Here is a 19,998-nt window from a genome sequence, read left to right as displayed (position 1 = left end):
GATTTCTGGCATTTTCAGCTCTTTTGATTTCCATGTGCAATATCATTTTGTTCATTAGAGCTGAGGCATAGAATTGGTTGGAACTGTGTACAACAGTCGTTATACCCCTATTTGAATACTGTGCAGTTCTGATGACGTTACAGAGAAGATGTAACTACACAAGGAATGGGAGCAGAGATTTACAAAGATGCTGCCAGGATTTTTAAAATTGTAACAAAAGAAAGATCAGATAAGCAGGAACAGCTCATGGTCTCACACCTTTGTTTCATTCGACTTCCCAACTGGAATGGACCTTATCCCTTGGGTGACCCTCTCCTCACCGCCCAGTGATATTCCCTTTATTCTAGTCATCACTTGCCTACTTTCTCAACTTCTGAAAATTAACTTTTCTCTCCACCCCAGTCCTCATGAAGGGTTTTTCAACCTGAAGCATTAAGGGTTTCTCTTTCCAAAGATACAGCACATTTGTTTAACTTTGCAATACAAGCACTTCCCCCAACAAATCTCATTTTTGAAATGAGTCAAACCTCTTAATTGCATGGACATGGTTCTTTGTATATTCATTACATTTGGAATTTTTACCCAACTGCAATAAAAAAAAATCCACTATCACTGACTTTGAGAGAGGGGTGGCCAACCTTTTAATTTTACATTTTTAATTTAGACATACAGCACAGTAACAGGCCATTAACCTACACTCCTGGTACAAACACGTGGCCTGAAATGGCCTGTTATTGTGTGGTATGTCTAAATGAAAGATAAAAAAATTAAAAGGTTGGCTACCCCTAGTCTAAGTTATATTCAGGCTTTCTGATCAAAAATGGATACATCTTAAGCATTCATGGCAAGAGTTCTGGATTGGATCAAATGTTAAGTTCAAATGAACACTTCATTCGCACTGGGGCAGGGTGGGGAGAGAGGTGCAGAGAGCGCAATCTTTTAGAAGATGTTTTAAAGAGCATGTCAGGTGGGCTGGAGTCAACCAAATTATCTGATCATTTATCTCTTTGCTGTGGGTTAGAAAGATCACATTAAATGACATGTTCCTCGTGTTTCAATAATTATCGCTCCAGAGGTTCTTCAGAAACTGTGCGACATTGTGAAATGATACCTATCAGTGCAGGTTTGACGTTTAAAAAAGGTTAAATTAACACAAACAGAACACCAAGTCCATAGATCACACTCCCCAGTAATTTCCCTATCATACTAGCATTTGGGAAATATGACTCAAGCAAACAGGATACCACTTAAGAGAGATAATGCACTTTGATAGCATTCAATCCAGAAAACACTCAGCCATTGTATGCGATCTACAGCACTGAACTCCAGAAGGTACAAATAAAAACACAACACTGGCATGATCAATGACCGCACAAGCACCAAGAATATACTGACAATGGGACATGCTCATTTTTTTCCAGAAATGTACTTGCACTTCTAAGAAATCTTTCTAAGGCATTTATGGAGTGTTGTGTAAAATATGAAATTTTGAGGCAAATAATCAAAGCCTATATTTTTTTTTTAAATGAGTATTTTAAAGAGAGGGAGAGAGATAGTGAACTGGAATGGGTCACAGGCTAGGTGGTTAGGACCACAATCAGTAATGGGGATCAAGTAAAATTGGAACTGAGCATTTCAGATGGTAGGGTGTCCAAGCCCCATCATCTTTTGGGATTGGAGAAGATTAGAAGACATGGCAGAGGAGGATTAGAGGGCTGGATGGATTTTCAAAAAAAAGAACACCCATAGTTAATAATTGACAAACACGCTGGAGAAACTCAGCAGGTCACACAGCATCCATAAACATACTGGAGAGTGCAACCCCAACAAGTGAAGACTGTCTTATTTAAATCTAGAGCTAATGCATTGAACTAGAAACCAATATAGAGATCCATATGAATCCAAGGAGAGAGTCCATGGAAACAGCCATGTCTGATACAGTACTATATATAAAACAATTCTGATAACAAAATCTTTTTTTAAACGACAAACAGCATGGTAATGAGCCCTTTTGGTCCATGAGCCCGTGTCACCCAAATGCCCCAATTAACCTACAAACCCCCTACATTTTGGAGGGTGGGAGGAAATTGGAGTTCCCGCAAGAAACCCATGCAGGTCATGGGGAGAACGTACAAGGAGTCCTGGATTCAAACCCAGGTTGCTGCCATTGTAACAGCTTTTAATATTCTCTTATACAAGTCCTGCCAGATAGCTCTTTACTGTCTCTTGTACGTCACCAGAGAAGTATAAAATCTTATATAAGGGAAGTTTTGAATTCATTATGATTTAATTGTTTAATTATTATGATTGTAGAATCTGATGTCCTGAACAAAATAATTTATGTAATAATCATGGTTATGCTTCTAATTTACAAATGATGATATGTATATGATAGATTTATGTTATCAATATACCTTGTGTAAAGAGCTTTTGTTAAACTCAATAAAAATATTTTTTTTTAAAAAAGAGACTCAGCATTGATAGCAATTAGGCATCTTCTAAGACACCAGCATTCACATTTGTTGGATCTATTGGGTAGAAAGATTTAAATGAGGCTTCCAGCTAGAGGCTTGGTATGACATCAGAAACCCTGGCTAATTTCTACAGGCGTGTGGTGGGAAGGAAGTATGCTGGCTGGCTGCATCACTGTCTGGTAGGGACACCAATACCCAAGTGTCAAGCCCTGCAAAAACTACTGGACACATCCCAGGACAGCACCTTCCCATCGAAAACATCTATGGGGAGCATTGCCGTCAGAGAGCAGCAGCAATCATCAAAGACCCACACCACCCAGCACACGCTCTGTTCTCGCCGCTGCCATCAGGAAAGAAGTCTAGGTGTCACAAGACTCGCCCCACCAGGTTCAGGAACAGCTGCTACACCTCCCCCATCAGATTCCCCAACAACAAACCCAATCAGGGACTTATTTAAGAACTCTTAATTTTGCACTTTATTTTTTCTCTCCCTCCGTATTGCCGTTTGTCTACATGTGTACATTGAATTGCTATTTTTTGCACTGCCAATAAGTGGTAATTCTGCCTCTGCCGCAAGAAAAAGAATCTCAGGGTTGTATGTGATGCGATGTATGTATTCTGACAACATGAAATCCAACACGAATCTGACCTATGGGCAAGCCACGGAGAAGCTGTCCTAATGCTGAACAAAATAGTTATCAATCCAAGCCAGAATCCAAATGCTGGAACATCCCATTCAATACTGATGCGGAAGTTATCTACTCTCTCTTTAATGATAATTAGGGATAGAAAATAAAATCTTGCACATTTTACTACATTTATTGGAAATCAGAGAATAAATTGCAAATCCGGCTTTGCATCCTACTGAAGTCCGATCGAATAAATTTTGAGTAAAACAGGTATTCCTATAGGGATCCCACCTCAGCAATTAGAATGTTGAATTTATCTTTTAAAGTAGCAGTTTCCCCATTTCTGTCCAATTACTATGGTACCTTCAGTGGTATCAATGGATGAAATGCATTCCAACCATAAAATATGAACTCCAAAGAATCAGGTCAACTTTTAGTGGTCCTGGATGTTCATAATGCGACTGCAATGAGCAACAGCTATGTTGGTGGTAAATGCCTTAGAATCCTTTCTTCTGTGGGATAGTTTCTGAATTTCAATTTGTTTCTCATTAATAAGCACGTCAAAGATCTACAGAGAACTGGACACTATAGATAAAGTGTATAAAGATGTATCAATCCTCGCCTTCAGCTGTCAAGGTCATAGGCTTTAACATTTTTTTCTTTCCTTTCTATTTTAAGTAAGTGGGAGATAGAATTGCAAGGGGTTATCACATAATCCATTTATCAAAAAATTCAGCAAATTCCTAACCCAAAGACAAAATGTGGTGTCATAATATTTGGCACATTAGTTAGGCAAGTTGATCAGATTTTACAGAATCCCTCGAACCAAATAAAAGCACATCCAGCTGAAAGGTTAAAAGAGAAAATTCTAGGTTACATTCTGAATTTCTCCAACCAAACCAGGAAGAGTATAAACACAATGCTGGAGAAACTCAGCAGGTCAAGCAATGTTCTTTGTATAGCAAAGATAAAGTTGCTTAACTATCATTTCAGGCTTGAGCCCTTCATCAAGGTATGAGCAAACTGTAGGCAGGAGCCAGGCTCAAGCCTGAAACGATAGTTATGCATCTTTTATCTTTGCTATATAAAAAAAGGTACACTGTTTGACTTGCTAATGGTGTCTGCAGACCTTCGTGTTTTAAAACAGGAAGAGTGTCAGTAATTTGAAGAGATTAGGTTTTCTCCGGGGGCTACGATTTCCTCCCACCGTTCAGAAATGTACCAGGAGTTGAAGGTAAATTGGGTGGCACGGACTCACAGGTCGAAATGGCCTTTTACAGTGCTGTATGTCTAAATAAATATTTTTTTTAAATAAATTACAGAGGTTGAAAGATACAAAGACATGAAAGAAGCTGAGCACAATAAGAATCTCAAAGCACGAAATCAAGGCATTACCTCGTCAGGATTGAATGTAGCTTGGCAAGTGCAAGGGTTTCTGGCTGAAGGGTGTAGAATACAGGTGGCAGGATTTTGGATGTCGATGGAGGGAAAACAAAGGAAGCAGGCATGGAGTGCACTCAGAGTGAAGTCTAGTGATGCAAAGGTGTGGACTTAATTCACCAAATAATTTAAAATTTCACTAGTTTTAAAATCTGGAAATAAAGAGCTAGCATTAGGTGCCTGTGATCGAAGAAACCCGGGAATATTATTCTCACATCAGCGTGGCTACGCTCTTAATTAGCTAATTCGCTTGCTGTTGTATGGACACGTTTAAAGTCAGATCACCACTGAGCAGCACAAATGACAGATGTCTGTGAAACTGAATGAGGAGAAAACAACATTTTAACTCCCTTAAATAAACCAAGTGGTTTAAACTGCAAGTAGAGATTCCAGATTGACAGGCAAGGCAAATAACCAGTAAAACCAACGATGATAGAGTCACAATACAGCAGAAAAGAAAGAAATATTAATTAAAACTGTTGTTTATATAAAGAGCGCAGTGCTATTGGTGTGGCTGAACAAAATGATTTAGAGGGTTACAGGCTAGGGAGGGAATATATGGGTCGCCACAACATCGAGGGCCGAAGGGCCTGTACTGTGCTATATTGTTCTATGCTAAGCATAAAGCAGGAATTAAGAAATGTGCTCCTCATTGCATCAGTTATGATCAAAGGATATGTTTTTATCACAGGTAATATTTATACAGGAGCTGGAATATAAACACACAATTATCAACTCAGTCACCCAGAACAACAGCACCTTACTCCTGCCTATACCTAATTCACTATACGTTTCCCTCAAATGTAATGAATAAAGAAAAATCCCTACTCATCATGAGAAACATAACATTTTAATGTTGAAATAAATACTCCAGTACATGCAAGAAAACTTGACATAGACTTCCACGTCTGGCAAATAGTGTAAAACTGGGGGGAGGGAACGACTCACAGCAGCTTTAACCCAACTTTTAGAACAGAGACGTGGAAAGATCAACATCACAACTGCACACTCCCTTTCACTAACACCAGATTCACTTCGCTCTCTCTTTTCTCATTTGATTCCACAGACACACACATACCTGGAGCTACATTCCATCCCGCTGTCAATGTGTGTGTGTGTGTGTGTGCGCGCGTTGTAAATTGAGGTAAAAAAAAACCCTTTTCTAAACCATAATGGTCATCGAATTGACAATGTCTTTAGTAATGATGATGGGACATCCGGAAGACTGACTTTGAACCGCACCCAGCACGATTAAGCCTTTTTTTTTGTAATTCGTTGTTTTAGAGTTAGAAAGTCCTTATCCTGTCTGTTTATTGGAGCAGTGGGATGAACTGGCGAGCTCTTTCAAAGAGCTGTCTCAGGCACGATGGGCTGAGCGGCTGCTTTCTGCGCTGTCTCTGTGGATGCACGGAGGGCTCGATTCCTGCCCCCTCCACCACCCATCCACACACAACACCCCAGTGCCCGAGGATTCTTTGGTATTAGGAGGTCTCTTGTTTGAATTGGAGGGGGGAGGTTAATTCACAGAATGGCAATTGAGTGGCGGTAGAGTTCTGGGCGAGGTCCTGTCCCGCAGCGCCTGCGATAGCAGGTTGCAGCCGTCCGACACGGCCAGGGCGGAGTTCTGCAGGCGCTGCCGGTAGTCGGGCGCCTTGGTGCTGTCGGAGTGCAGCGCGATGTCCCGCAGGCACTGGGTGAGCAGCACGCAGGCCGACACCACGCTCATCGCGCCGCCCAGCACGGCGGTCTGCACGGCGCGGCCCTCGGCGCTCACGCACGCCGCCTTGCCCAGGAACTGCGGCTCGGTGGCGAAGCCCACCAGGGCGTGCACGGCTTGCAGCAGGGGACCGCCGAAGAGCACGCAGCGAGCCCGGGCCGCCTCGCACGGCCGCGCCTTCAGCTCCCGCACGCAGGCGAGCAGCGCCGTGGCGCTGGAGCTCATGCACTTGACGCCGAGCTTGAACTGCTCGCGGGCGAAGCGGTCGCGGCTGCTGTCCGAGGCCAGCACGCAGGCGTCGGTCAGGCTGCGGAGCCCCCGGGAGATGCCGCGGGACACCTCGAGCAGCAGCGGCGGGCTCAGCTCGGACACGGACGCCGTCCTCAGCAGCCCGCAGCTCTGCTCCACTTCGTGGCGGGCCCGGCTCATCCGGTAGCGGTCCACCAAGCCGGCCACGGCCGCCTGCGAGCCGGGCGCCTCGGCCGCCGCCAGGTAAGCGGCGTGGGCCGACGACTCCACCAGCGCCACCACCAGCTCGCACATCTCGGCCAGGCTGTCGCCCACCTCGGCGTACTTGCCCATGTTCAGCTGGCTCTGCACATCGTGCGTGAGGATGGACAGCCCCTTGGTGCGGGCGATCACGGCGTCCCGGCTCTTGTCGAACGACTCGGCCGACAGACTGTCCGTATGCACCGGTCGGTTGTCGCTGGACAGCAGGAGCAGGTCGGCCACCAGTTGCATCTTGCCCTTGCACATGTCGCACATGAAGACGAGCCTCCTCCGCTGCTGGGAGCTGATGCTGCCCGTCGGCTTGGCCGAGCCGCTGTTAGCCATGGTGCCGGGCGGCCACTCGCATGCCGCTTAGGTGCCCAGCGCCGTTCCCATTCAGCCCAGTATTCCCCTCTGCCCGCATCATCGTTCCATCCACGGGGCAGAAGGATTAAAAATAATAACAGAAGCAACAAAAAAAGGCTTTCTCCCGATGCCAACCAGTTGGGATCCTTTCCAGAAGTCTTCAATGCCTCTTGCCTGCCCGGCTAAATGTATATACCCTCTGTCTGCGAGTCCATCTCCTGCCTCTGTACATGATGGTTCGAGTCCTTTTCCCTATTTATCTTAGCTGACGAAAGAATTCAAGGGATGGAGTTTAAAAGCAGCCTCATCGTTTCACTTTTTTTGCCACAAACAAAAGCTGCTGATCCTTCTTGTCAGGATGTTTATTCCTCGTTCAGATTTTAGTGGACTTGAAAATAACTCAAAAGTTAGTGTCAGTTGCAAAGATTGGGGGGGGGGGGGGGGACCCCCCGAGCACTCTTAATTCCAGCCTGTTGTGTTGGAATGGGAGTCAACCAGGAGTCTGCATCTCCTATCAGGAAGCAAGACAGAGGGTGTGGCCGCACTCCGACTGGCCACTTGTTAAACACCGAAGAAGCCAACGGTAGTTTGGAGAGGTAAGTTTTCTAATTTCGGAGCCGCAGTCAATCCGCTCGGAACGGCCAGGACGCGCCCATCAGAAGAATCCAGTGCACCAGCCACCTTCTTTCCAACAAAAAAAAAGGGTCTCGCTTTGCCTATTGAGAATTCGGCATTAACGCGCCGTGATCTGCGAATCTATTAATCCGACTTGAGGCCCCGACGTGAGCGTTTTCTATTGCCGGTCTGGGGGCGAAATTAAGATGCTGGCCCCATCGGTTCATGCTGATCCATTCGGAGCGATCCCCCGCCTCAAAGTTTGGTGAACAGAGTTTCCCGCTATGAATAGAAAAGGGGTGGAAGTTGCCCCGATCCCATCGCCGCACAGACTTCCCCCGAAGCCCTTCATGAAATTCAACGTCAATTACAAGCAACACTGACGCCACGCCCAGCCAATCAGAGGCGAGACAATCGCCAAATGGAATGTTGATACACGAAGGCGCCGCCAATCAGAGGCGACCAGAGAGGCGGTATTTCCGTGTGAAAAAAAAGTTACATTGGGCTGGGGCGTTGGAGCAGTTCATTCATTGCTGTCACTTTTAAACGGTGCCTGCTTATCAACGAGTTACGGTTTCTTTTACACCGAATAAAAATGAAAGCAGTTCGGGGGAAGTTAGTTGGAAACACGGTTTGAAAGGGTGAAATGCCAGGAACTCTTGTCACACTGAGTTTTGTACATTAATTCGTTTCGGTTACCAAGGTTGTTTTCTTTGTAATCCACATTTAAAGGCATATCACACTGCCGGGGAGGCACAAAAATCCGCTTTATCTTACCGATAACAAATCAAAAGTCAATGAAGTTCGAAAATAAATGGCGACTCCCCCCGCCCCCAAAGTAATGACTGAACCCCCCCGCCCCCAAAGTAATGACTGAACCCCCCCCCCGCACGTTGACTGGTCTACACTAAGAAATTTCTGTTGTTTTCGGTTTCACCATTTGCAGTTATTTTTAAATCTGTGTGTGTTGTTAAATGATTGGCGAACAGATGGCAAAGTGTCACCGATCATGTGACAATTTTCCCCCTCCTCCCAAAACACATCGCACGGAACACAGCGCGAGTCTGGAAGCGGGTTCCAGTAGTTCGGGGAAGCCACATTGTAGTTTCTCCTTATCAGTATGACACTGCAAATTTATAAGCCAGAAGGTGCGCTAATTGAAAAAAAATCACCCATCCTCAAAACTTTCCCAACACTAGGTGGGTAGCCCTGCAAACACACACCCAAATACAACGACGAGACTTTTCCTCTCTTATTATGGTCCTTGTACATTGTGGGCCCTATTCCCCTCATGCCGTCTACATAAAAACGTTTTTCATCATTTTCCCCTCTAATACTTCCCCAATCCTGTGCTCCCTTGATTTTTCATCCCTCCATTCAGAGGAATGGCTCCTTCCTATTTACTGTATCAAGGTCCTTCATAATTGTATGCGCTACCATTAAGTCATTAATTTCCATTAAGCACTGGCTCGTGGGCTGAAAGGGCCCGTACACCTAAATTTTAAATTTAAATGAACAATAACCTCTGGTTGCCAACGCCATAGAATACTACAACCCTTTCGGCCCATGCCGAAATTATTCTTCTGCCCCATTTTTTTTCTGTTGGACCAGCTTGCCATGTAGATTATTGTCAAAATCGTTGAGATACCAGGGTATCTAGTTGTCTCAAAAGTCCTTTACAACCAACTAGGCCTTAAATGTCTCTCCAGTAATTGAAGAGCCACTCCCCAGGTTACTGTGTGGATTCCATCCATCAAGCGATTCAATGGGGATGAATCAAAGTTTGGTTAACAGTTTCCTGCTATGAATAGAAAAGGGGCCTCAAGTCGGATTAATAGATTCGCAGATCACGGCGCGTTAATGCCGAATTGTACCAAGTTACAATTCCAAAAAACAAATGCAGGGAGCAGCACTGCAGAAAGGAACAGGCTCTTTGAGCCACTATGTCTGAGCTGAATAAAATGACAAATACTTTCCACACGATCCATATCCCTCCATTCCCTAGATATTCATGTGCCTATGAAGAAGCCTAGATTTTAGAAAGGCAAGCAGCCAAAGGGAGTGCAGAGAATCCTTTTAATTTGAATATACTTTCAAGGTCTCAGGCCCAAAACATCAGTGATATATCTTTATCTCCTATTAACACTGCAAGACCGGCTGAGTTTCTCCAGCATTTTTTTTTGTGTATTTATTACAATCACAGCATCTGCAGATTTTCATGTTTCACCCTCTTTCCAGCCCATGAGCCCAGGTTGCCCAAATATACCCAATTAGCCCACTAACCTCGTACATCTGAAGAATTGGGAGGAAACCAGAGCAACCAGATGAAGCCCATGCGGACATGGGGAGAACGTACAACCTCCTGTCAGTCAGTGGTGGATTCGAATCCAGCTCGCTAGCGCTGCAATGGAATTGTGCTAACCGCTACATTCGTTGGTTTGCATTAGAAATTTGTCTGCATTCTGTGACTGACAATTGATGGACGAAAACCAAGATTCCAACCAATAGGTCCGCCACAGATCAAGTCCCAGTGCAGATTGACGTTATGCAAGGCCATCTCTCAGCCTTTCTCCCTGCAATGCTGCACCTCATCCCCAGCAAGCCTCCGACATAAGTGGAGCTAATCTAAAGGTGGATGGGAAAGAATTCACCCTTCATTGTTCCCACTTTGGAACCACAGTGAATTTCATCTCAATCGTCCAAATACAAGATGCAGGCGATGTTTTATATTTGTGAGGCATCACTCATCATAAACTAGCTCACTGATGCATAACAGAGAGAAAATAGACCAAGGGTGGCTTGCGAGCCACATGTGGCTCTTTGAATTATAATGTGTAGTGAGCAGAAATATGTTGGCTTGAGACAGGAATTGTACGAGCCGCACGTTATAGGTCAAAGAGATGCATGTGACTGGGGATTCTTGCCTAAGCCAAGGCCTCCCACCCATCTGAGCTCCTGATGCCCTGTCCGCAGACTCTCGCCTAGATCCTGGCCACCTGCCCATCGGAGCTGTCAATACCCCAAATGCAGACTTACCACCCATCCAAGCTCCCGATGCCTTGAACAATGTGGGTACTTACCGCATTCAAAATTAGTATGCGTAATAAACGACCCCTGAATTTTACCCTAAAAATTGGTCCATAAAATTCAACTATCATACATGTATATATGGTATGTAGTTGATTATAGAAACTAATACAAATTAGCAGTTTAAAAACTATATACATATTGTTACATACATGTATTTCTTCAAGTTCAAGTTTACCTTTATTTGTCATTTTAAAACCAAACTGCAAAAAAGAGAAACAGCAAATGACCACACAAAAACAGCGTTAGACAACACAAGGCAAGACTATTACTACGCAGGTCAAAGCTCCATAAAGTGAATAAAAAGAGCAATACAGTAATTAACAAAAAATCTAGACCAAAGTCACAGTAGAAATACAATATAATAGATTCAGGATAATAAAAGTCTGATAGCTTGAGTAAAGAAACTGCCACCAGGTCCAAAGAGGCTACTGCAGGCTTCTGCCATGATGCCATCTTGGACCAGATTTGCAGGAATCTACTGGTCTCTAGATATTAAAAGTCTGATAGCTTAAGTGAAGAAACCGCCACAAAGTTCACAATCCATAGGAGCCAGAAAGCCTCGACACCATCCGCCACAGGGCTCTGCGATCCAAGATGGCACAACCTCCAGGACCCCCGATCCAGGCACACAACACCGCTGCTCCAGACACCACAGCACACCTTCCACAGAACACGCCATGACGTCCCCATCTCAGCCACCAGCAACAAGCAACGCCGAAGACTGGAGGCCTCGCCCCCTACAGCAGAGGCTCAGTAAAAGTTCAGTCTTCACAGCAGTTGAGGCCACGCGGCTTCTTCCTGAGGTTTGTTGTTACTTGCCAATTTTTATATTGCAGCATGTTTCACAATGCTCTACCATTCATCTTAACATTTATATAAATCTTTTGTAACAAAATGTGCATGTAAGAATGAAAACATGAAAGTTGTAGTGCCCCGCGTATGGAGATGCAGAGCAGCCTACAAAATGCCCGACGAACTGCGCAGACCTGGGGGGGGTGGGGGTGACACCGACCGGTGTCCAAGGTAACCTACCACACAGCAGGAAGATAGGGAACTCTGGTGACAATGTCGGCCAATTCCCGACGTTGGCGCCTGGGGCCCATGTAAGCACGACAGTCAGACCAATAAACCAGTCTCGTTTTTCAAGGCTTTGGTGTGCTTGTCATTCTCCATGCTTGCGTAGCGCGAACGCTACCAAGTAATTTTTTTTCATGTCTCGCGGTTCTCAAGCTCTTGCGTAAACGTCCTGGAATCGGCCTTACATTAAACACACGTCTAAGATCCTCTACCAATCTTCCTGCTCTGTGCAACAACACTATTGGCACCCAGGCTCACTCACCCCCCACCCCCATATCCCTCCCCACAGAAATAAAGCTCGACAATGAAATCCTGCAATCCATATGTGCCTCTTTGTAAAGCTCCAAAGTAATTTTTTGGCAAATACAGCAAGCAAAGATGAAATTCACTGGTGCTTCAGGAGAGCAACTGAACATCTGTGGAAAAGAATTTGCTAATCCTGATCTCAAACCCAGCAGAAAGCTCATCCTGTAGTAAAATACAAAGGTCTGCAGACACTGCGGCTGAAGTAAAAATATAATGTGGAAGACACTCAGCAGAGCAACGTTTCAAGCTTGAAACCTTCATCAATGTATGGACAAAATGTAGGTACCTGAACAATATTGTGGGAGGGGAGGTGCAAGGGGAGAGCACAGGCCCACAGGCAGGAGAGGTGGATAAGAGAGGGAGGACACACCAGCAGGCAGGGGGAGGGATGATGGGTCTGTGAATGGAGAGGGAATGGGGGGGGGGGAAGAGCTGGAGGAATGGAGACAGAGGGAATGGGAAGGGAGGGAGAATGGGAAGTGGGCTAGTGGAAACCAGAGAAGACAGCGTTAATGCCATCTGATTGGAGAGTGCCCAGACAGAAAATTAGTTGTTAACTCCTCCAATTCCTGGGGAAAATTCATCCACTTTACCAGGAACTATAAACTTTTGTAGTTTTTAGCAGAATTTTATTCGTGGGATGTGTAAGCTAAAGTTATTGTGCAAATCTTTCACTTTTAGCGAATCTCTCCTTCAATGGTTTGTATAACCAACAAGAGGATCTCTTTCGTAGTGTCATAGAGTAATGAAATTGCATGATAATAATGGAAAGGGTGCTTACCTTGGTGAATCTCAGGGCTTCATGGTTAAGAATTCATAACCCACAGCATTTTCGTACACATTCAGATGTATTGTCAGAGTACATACAGTACAAGACATCACATACAACCCTGAGATTCTTTTTCCTGTGGGTGAGACATAATTACCACTTATTGGCAGTGCAAAGAAAAATTGTACAAAATGTACACATATAAACAAATAAAGAAATGTAAACAAACTGACCGTGCAATACAGACATGAAAAATAAACAACAAAGTGCACAAATAAGAGACCTTAAATGAGTCCCTGGTTGAGGAGTCTGATGGTGGAGGGGTAGCAGGTGTTCCTGAACCTGGTGGTACGAGTCTTGTGACATCTGCACCTCTTTCCTGATGGTAGCAGCGAGAACAGAGCTGAATGGTGTGGATACTTGATTCCTGCTGCTCTCTGATGGCAGCGTTCCCAGTAGATATTCTTGATGGTGGGGAGGGTTTTGCCTGTAATGTCCTGGCCTTTTGCAGGATTTTACACTCTGAGGTGTTGGTGCCACCATACCAGACCGCGATGCAGCCAGTCAGCACACTTTCCACCACATATCTATAGAAATTTGCCAGTGTTTCCAATATCATGCCAAAACTCCTCACATTCCTTCCTAATCACCTCCATTCCCCAATGCCTGGCAGCCGGGATATCTGAGAAGGTTAAAAAGAACAGTCAATGCCATTGAGCATTCTTATTTCTGTTGATACTTTCCCTCTGTTCCTTTTCACACAATCAAAGCATGGGCGGCACTGTTAGCGCAACTCGGTTACAGCATCCGCATCCCGGGTATGAGCCCGGTGCTGTCTCTAAGGCATTTGTACATTCTCCTTGTGTCTGCATGGGTTTTCTCCCACCCTTCAAAACGTATGGGCCCATTACCGTGCTGCATGTCTAAGTTTACAATTTATAATCCAGATCACGTTGACCTCATCTGAACTGCTCACCTGACTTCAACGAAAGGGGAGGGAGGAGATAGAAAAAAGAGAGAGAGCGCACCGTGGCAGCTAATCAAGAATCCGATGTAGTGCACGGAAGGGCTGGGGAAATTCAGCAGTTCGTGCAACATCCATACAAAGCAAGAGGCAGAGGCAACATTTCAGGCCTGAGCCCTTCTTCTGGAGCCAAATAAAATGGCGAGGGAGGGAAGGGCGAGGGGACAATAGACAATGATCTTCACTTCATTCTATCTGCTCCTTGCCCGCATTGTGTCACAATGCAAATTTTATTCATTTACTGTGCTTGACGATTGACTTTCAACCTGCTCTTGTGAATAAGGTGAGCTTTTCACATTCCCTAATATGGCTTCAGTCTTATTAGTGTTGAAAGGAACAAGTGTAGCTTTATGCACCTCCTTAAAACATTGAGTTAACATAAGAACATAACCAGTGTGGGCGCCAGAATGAGTTAGGGGGGGCATTAGTGTGTTGGGGGGGGGGGTACGGTGCAAAACTTATAAACTTGCTTGGGTTGGGGGGGGGGGGGGCGGGAATGCTGTTACCATTATCCGATGTAGGTGCCAAGAGCGCTTCTTATGGCGTCAAGCACCATTAGCCGTTAGTGACGCTTGACACGGCCTAGGTGGGTGGAGAGTCGCTAGCATGCTTCAAGCGAGATGCTAGTGATGCTTGGTGCACGCTAGTGACACCGGAGGGGGTGGGCAGGTCTGGCGATCGATGGCCGCAACTGTATGGGGGGGCACAGCAGCTCACTTGGGTGGGGGCAATGCCTGTGGATACCCCCCCTTAGCGCCGACGCTGAATATAAGAACTAGGAGCGGGAGTCGGCCATTTAATGAAATCACGGCTTGGTCTGATGACAGGCTCGTCTCCTCCCACCTGGGTTTTCCCCATAGCCCTTAACTCACTACTACTGATCTTTCCATTCGCTTTCACAAAAGGTATGAAATTGCTCAGTTTTCGAAGGTTGTGGAAATAATTTTATAATTAACTTGGCTTGGGACTGCTCAGCCTTTGTTTATAAAATGTTTTTGATTACTTTCAGAGAAAAAGGCTTTTTTTCCCCAATATGACATGCAATGTATAAATGAAAGGCTAGTTTTCTTTCTAACCTTTGGCAGTCTCGGATTACCATGTTTTATGTGGCTGGTAGAAAAATAAATCAAAGGAAATAAAAGCCACAGTTTGAACAGATAGGTTTATGGATTGAGGCAGTTCTAATAGAAACTGGTAAATTTCAAGGGATTTAAAAATAAAAGTTAAAGCATTAAAACTCGACGACAAATCATGGGTAATTTTGTCACTTTTTATGTGTAAGCTCTTTAATAATGTATAAAATAAACTGATCAAAGTAGACTCATAGTGCAGAGCTTCATGTATTGGGAGCAGGTGTAGACCCTTTCATCCAACTCCTGCCTCCCATTTGTCCAAATAACATTAATCATTCTCCAAGATCATTAGGCATCAGTTAAAAAGGCCAATTTTACCTAATTTATATGCAGACTTTTTGAGTGGTTCAGTGTTCTTGAACAAATGCCTAATCTCCCTTCTTCGCCTCACGTTAGTTGATATGGCCCTGCGCCGCCACACCCCCCTTCCCTTCATCTATCAACTCAAGCTTAAAAAAATCACTCCTTTCCAATCCATCCTTGACCCCACGTCTACTGATCCATCTCCAATCTCCCCTTCATCTTCAAAGATCAAGTGCATTGTGGCCTCCTTGATTGTGCCACTCTTCTATGGAGCTCCTTGTTTGAACACCTCCAGTCAGTTTCCTCCACTGGTTCAGTCCAGAGGCTCAACCTATCATATTTTAAAACTGCAGCTTATTGGGATCATGGTGGAGTAATTTTTCTTGACCTAGCTGCAACCATTTGACATGGGTGACCATAGATAGCATCCTCCTTCTGGAATGCCGGTCAACAGATGCATCACAGTGTGGTACGGGAGCTGCTCCGCTCAGAATCAGAAGAAGCTCCAGAAGTGAATGCAGCTCAGAACGTAACACAATTCTCCCTCCCCTCCATGGACTCCATCTACATCTTAGGCTGCCGAGGAAAAGCAGCCAACGTACTGAAGGACCCAGCGCCCCATGAACAAACTCTACTCCCTCCTCCCATCTGGGAGAAGGCTTGAGAGTTTGAAATTGTGCACCAACAGTCTTAACTCCGGCCATTTTTAACCTTTCATTATATATATTCTGGACTGGATCCATGGGTAAACTGTAGTATAAACACCAGTATGAACCAGTGGGTGGTTGGGTATAAAACCAGTCTCAGAAAACTGGGACACGGATTATATACGCTTGTTGGTATTCCCTTGAAAACCGGGACACAGAGTTGAAAGTGTTAAAGACACAGGATTCATCTCCACAGCCATCAGGCTCTTGAATAAACCCCATAACATGCTGGTGCTCATTGATCTTCCTTTCCATTGCACTTTATATGCTGTAATTGGACTCTTTGCACAATCAGAAATGGCATGTTAGTCTGTTCGCAGAAGAATCCTCAGTATGAGGTCTGATCAATAGAATTTAACTGTGACATATAAATGTAAACTGCTACAATCGTATAGCACATGACCATGATTTTTTTTAAAATTCCCAACTGTGTATCTGTTAAAAATAAATGTTTTCTTGAAGTTCTTTGACTTCCTGGCCCAATTTATTCCCAGCTCTTAAAACACTGAAAGCTTTTGGCCAATTCCCAGAAGTTCTTTCCAAAGGTTTCATTGTAATCATTGAGAATCAACTTAAGGCTAAAAGGTTTTGCTGCAGTGTTAAGCAGTTTGCAGTCATCCATTGATTCTAGTTTAAAAAATTAGGTTAATGATGTGAAATGAAAAAAAAAAGGCCCTGAAGGTAAACTGTGCAGTGCTACATTATTTCATTCAATTTACATTAATTGAAATTGCAACCATTTTCTAAAGGGAAACTGTCATAAAGGACCAATTGTGGAGACTTTACCCCATAGGTAAGGATGCTGACCTATGTCTGATACTGTTGCGTCGTGTCCTTGAACACTTTCCTGGCCCTTGTAGCTAAACCAGTCATTAGGCCCTCTGGTTTAAGGGCCCTTGGAAAAGTCTTGAGCATGGTGGGTAATAGAAACGGTGCCACTAAGAGCTTTTAAATTGCAGCTCACTTCCAAGTCTACCAATTACACTGGAAAACAAAGATTTTGCTTCCTGAACATTTTTGGGTGCATTTTACAGATCTTGGATGCTGATCACAGAAACCACCTTAAAATTTTCCAATCATGTGTCACCTTTTAAATGTAACTTTTTTTTGATTTCTTACCATATTTTAAGTCCGTTACTATAAATCTTAAATTTAGACATACAGCACAGTAGCAGGCTATTTCAGCCCATAAGTCCATGCTGCCCAATTTACACCCAATTAGATAGGTTTTGAATGGTGACAGGAAAGCTAAGGCCCTGGTGAAAACCAACAGACACAGGGAGAACATACAAACTCCTTACAGACAGTGTGGGAATTGAACCCCAGTCCCGATCGCTGGGGCTGTAAAGGTGTTGCGCTAACTGCTACACCGATCGTTCCGTTCCTGTATATTGCCCACAAAGTCAGTCCAAGTATGCCTGAGTACTCAGTGCAGGGGCCATGCAAATACTGTCTTTGGGCTAAGGCATGCTTAGTCAGGATAGATGCAGACAGGCTATAACAGCAGCTCACGTGTACAGATGCTGCTCATTACATTGATATAGATTGAACACACGTTGATGGACATGTTCTTTAGGCAATAACATAGTGATTGTATTTAACAATATCATTTATTTTCTTCAGGAAGATTCAATACAGCAGAAATGTCTCGTCAATGTCACAACAGTTGTAATACATTGTTACATTTGTGGCGAGTATACGCTTAAGGCTTAAAGACGCAGCATGACTGCACTTACTAAGAAAGCCTATGAGCTCTACTTCAGTTGTAAAATTGGTGACCAAGACAAACACTGGAACTGACAATTATAATGCTGATGTGCTGTGAAATCCAATGAAAACAGATGGATGATTTATCAGTACTTGTGCTTCTCTCTCCAGTGCAAAAAGTGATTCTAATTGTACACCCATCTTTGGATTTATTTCCAATTATATCTCCAAATACTACAGCATACCCATTCAGTTCATTTTCTGAGTAAGGTAGAGGAGTCAAGAACTTGAGACAATGGATTGGAGGTGAGAGGGGTAAGAATGAAAAGGGACACGAAGGGGCAACTGATTTACTCGGGGTGGGGGGGGGGTATGTGGAATGAACTTCCAGAGGGAGTGGTGTAGGTGGGTACAATTACATCATTAATAAACATTTGGAGGTAAGAACATAAGATGTCAGAGGAGTCAGCTACTTGGCCCATCAAGCCTGCTGCACCATTCAATGTGATTATGGCTGATATGTTGATAGGGTCATCTCCACTTACCTGCCTTTTCTCCATATCCCTCAATTTCCTTACTATGTAAAATTCTATCAAACCTTGCTTTAAATATATTTACTGAGGTCGGCTCCACTGCTTCAATGGGCAGCGAATTCCACAGATTCACCTCCCTCTGGGAAAAGCAGTTTCTCCTCATCTCCATCCTGAATTTACAACCCTGAATTGTGAGGCTATGTCCCCTAGTTCTAGTTTCCCCCACCAATGGGAACAACTTACCTACCTCTATTTTATCTATGCCTTTCATAATTTTATACGTTTCTAAGATCCCTTCTCATTTTTCTAACTTGCAGTGAGTACAGTCCCAAACAACTCAATCTCTCCTCATAGGCCAACCCCTTCGTCCTTAGAATCAACCTGGTGGGACCCCTCTGAACCGCCTCCGAACCCAGTAAGTACATCCCTCCTCAAGTAAGGAGACCAGAACAGGACGTAGTACTCCAGATGCAGTCTCACCAGTAGCTTGTTCAGTTACAGTATAGCCTCTTTGCTCTAGCATTGAAGGCCAATATTCCATTTGCCTTCTTGATAGCCTGCACTTGCAAACCAACCTATTGCGATTAATGCACAAGCACTCCCAAATATTTTTGCACTGCAGCATGCTCCATGGATAGGAAAGATTTAGAAGGTTATAAGCCACATGAGGTAACTTAAGCAGACTACTTGGTTGGCAAGGACAAGTTGGGCTGAATGGCCTATTTTTGCACTGTAAATGTCCATTATGATGCCTCTTTGGCCTATATCAACCTCAAAGTTAATCTTCCCAATTCTACCTACATAGTCTTGAATCAAAAAATAAATGATCCTGACCGATTTTCTCTCTGACAGCCAATACCAATCTAAATGAATTGCTAGGCCTTTTGTTCTGTATCAGGCCGACACCACACATTTTCATCTGGAGGAATGCAGTCAGTCAACATTTCAGGACTTGCAACTTCGTCCTGCTCAAATCCTAAACTATATTGATCTCACTTCATATCTCACTCTGCTTTAAGACAGAGTTGAGGTGGCTAGACACTCAGACCCTTCACAAGGAGCCCACGCTGTGAAAACTGTGGGTCAAAGCTTGAGCCAATTCTGGTGGTGTGTCCGTGATTACCAAAGAATTTTCATCAGGCCAGGTCCTGACTCTGGGATTAAACAAGGTCTTCGAATGCTGCGACTGTAAGTTTATACAAAAGTGCTGGAGAAACTCAGCAAGTCACTCGGCATTCTTTATGTAGCAGAGATAAAGATACACGACCATAAGTTTTGGGCCTGAGCCCCTCATCAAGGTATGAACAGAATGCAGGCCGGTGTCTAAATAAAATGGCAGAGGAAGAACCACAGGCTCACAGACAAGAGGTCATAGGTGGATATGGGTGGGAGAAAAAGCTGAGGAGATAGATGGCTGGAGGAAAGGAGACAAAAGGATGGGGAAGAGAGAAGTGAGTGGCCTAACCAAAATCAGTGATATCAATGTTAAATCCATCTGGTGGGATAGTGCCTAGGCAGAAGCTTGGATGCTGCTCCACCGATTTGCATGCAGTGCATTAGGCAGTGGACGGACATTTTGGGGCAGGATGGGAAAATGAAATGGTTGGCCACTGGGAGAT

The 19,998-nt window shown here is 44.3% G+C and overlaps 1 protein-coding gene and 1 long non-coding RNA gene across 2 annotated transcripts in view; both read right to left on the bottom strand.

Annotated features, from left to right (window-relative positions):
* LOC138749148 (uncharacterized) overlaps nt 1-13,652 on the bottom strand; it is a 98,715-nt gene extending 85,063 nt beyond the window's left edge. The window contains exons 1-2 of the long non-coding RNA XR_011348448.1: nt 13,256-13,652; nt 12,985-13,108 (exon numbers count right to left, since the gene is read on the bottom strand). This is a non-coding gene — a long non-coding RNA (uncharacterized lncRNA). The remainder of the gene's footprint in view (nt 1-12,984; nt 13,109-13,255) is intronic.
* On the bottom strand, nt 5,375-8,102 carry tlnrd1 (talin rod domain containing 1). The gene has a single exon (XM_069911541.1). The coding sequence runs from the start codon at nt 7,092-7,094 to the stop codon at nt 6,060-6,062; it is 1,035 nt and encodes a 344-aa protein (XP_069767642.1). The 5' UTR covers nt 7,095-8,102; the 3' UTR covers nt 5,375-6,059.
* Nucleotides 13,653-19,998: the final 6,346 nt, after the last annotated feature.

Source organism: Narcine bancroftii, chromosome 14 (assembly GCF_036971445.1).
Source record: "Narcine bancroftii isolate sNarBan1 chromosome 14, sNarBan1.hap1, whole genome shotgun sequence".
Taxonomy (NCBI): domain Eukaryota; kingdom Metazoa; phylum Chordata; class Chondrichthyes; order Torpediniformes; family Narcinidae; genus Narcine; species Narcine bancroftii.
Note: the sequence above shows the minus strand (reverse complement) of the source record. Positions and strands in the feature narration are given on the sequence as shown.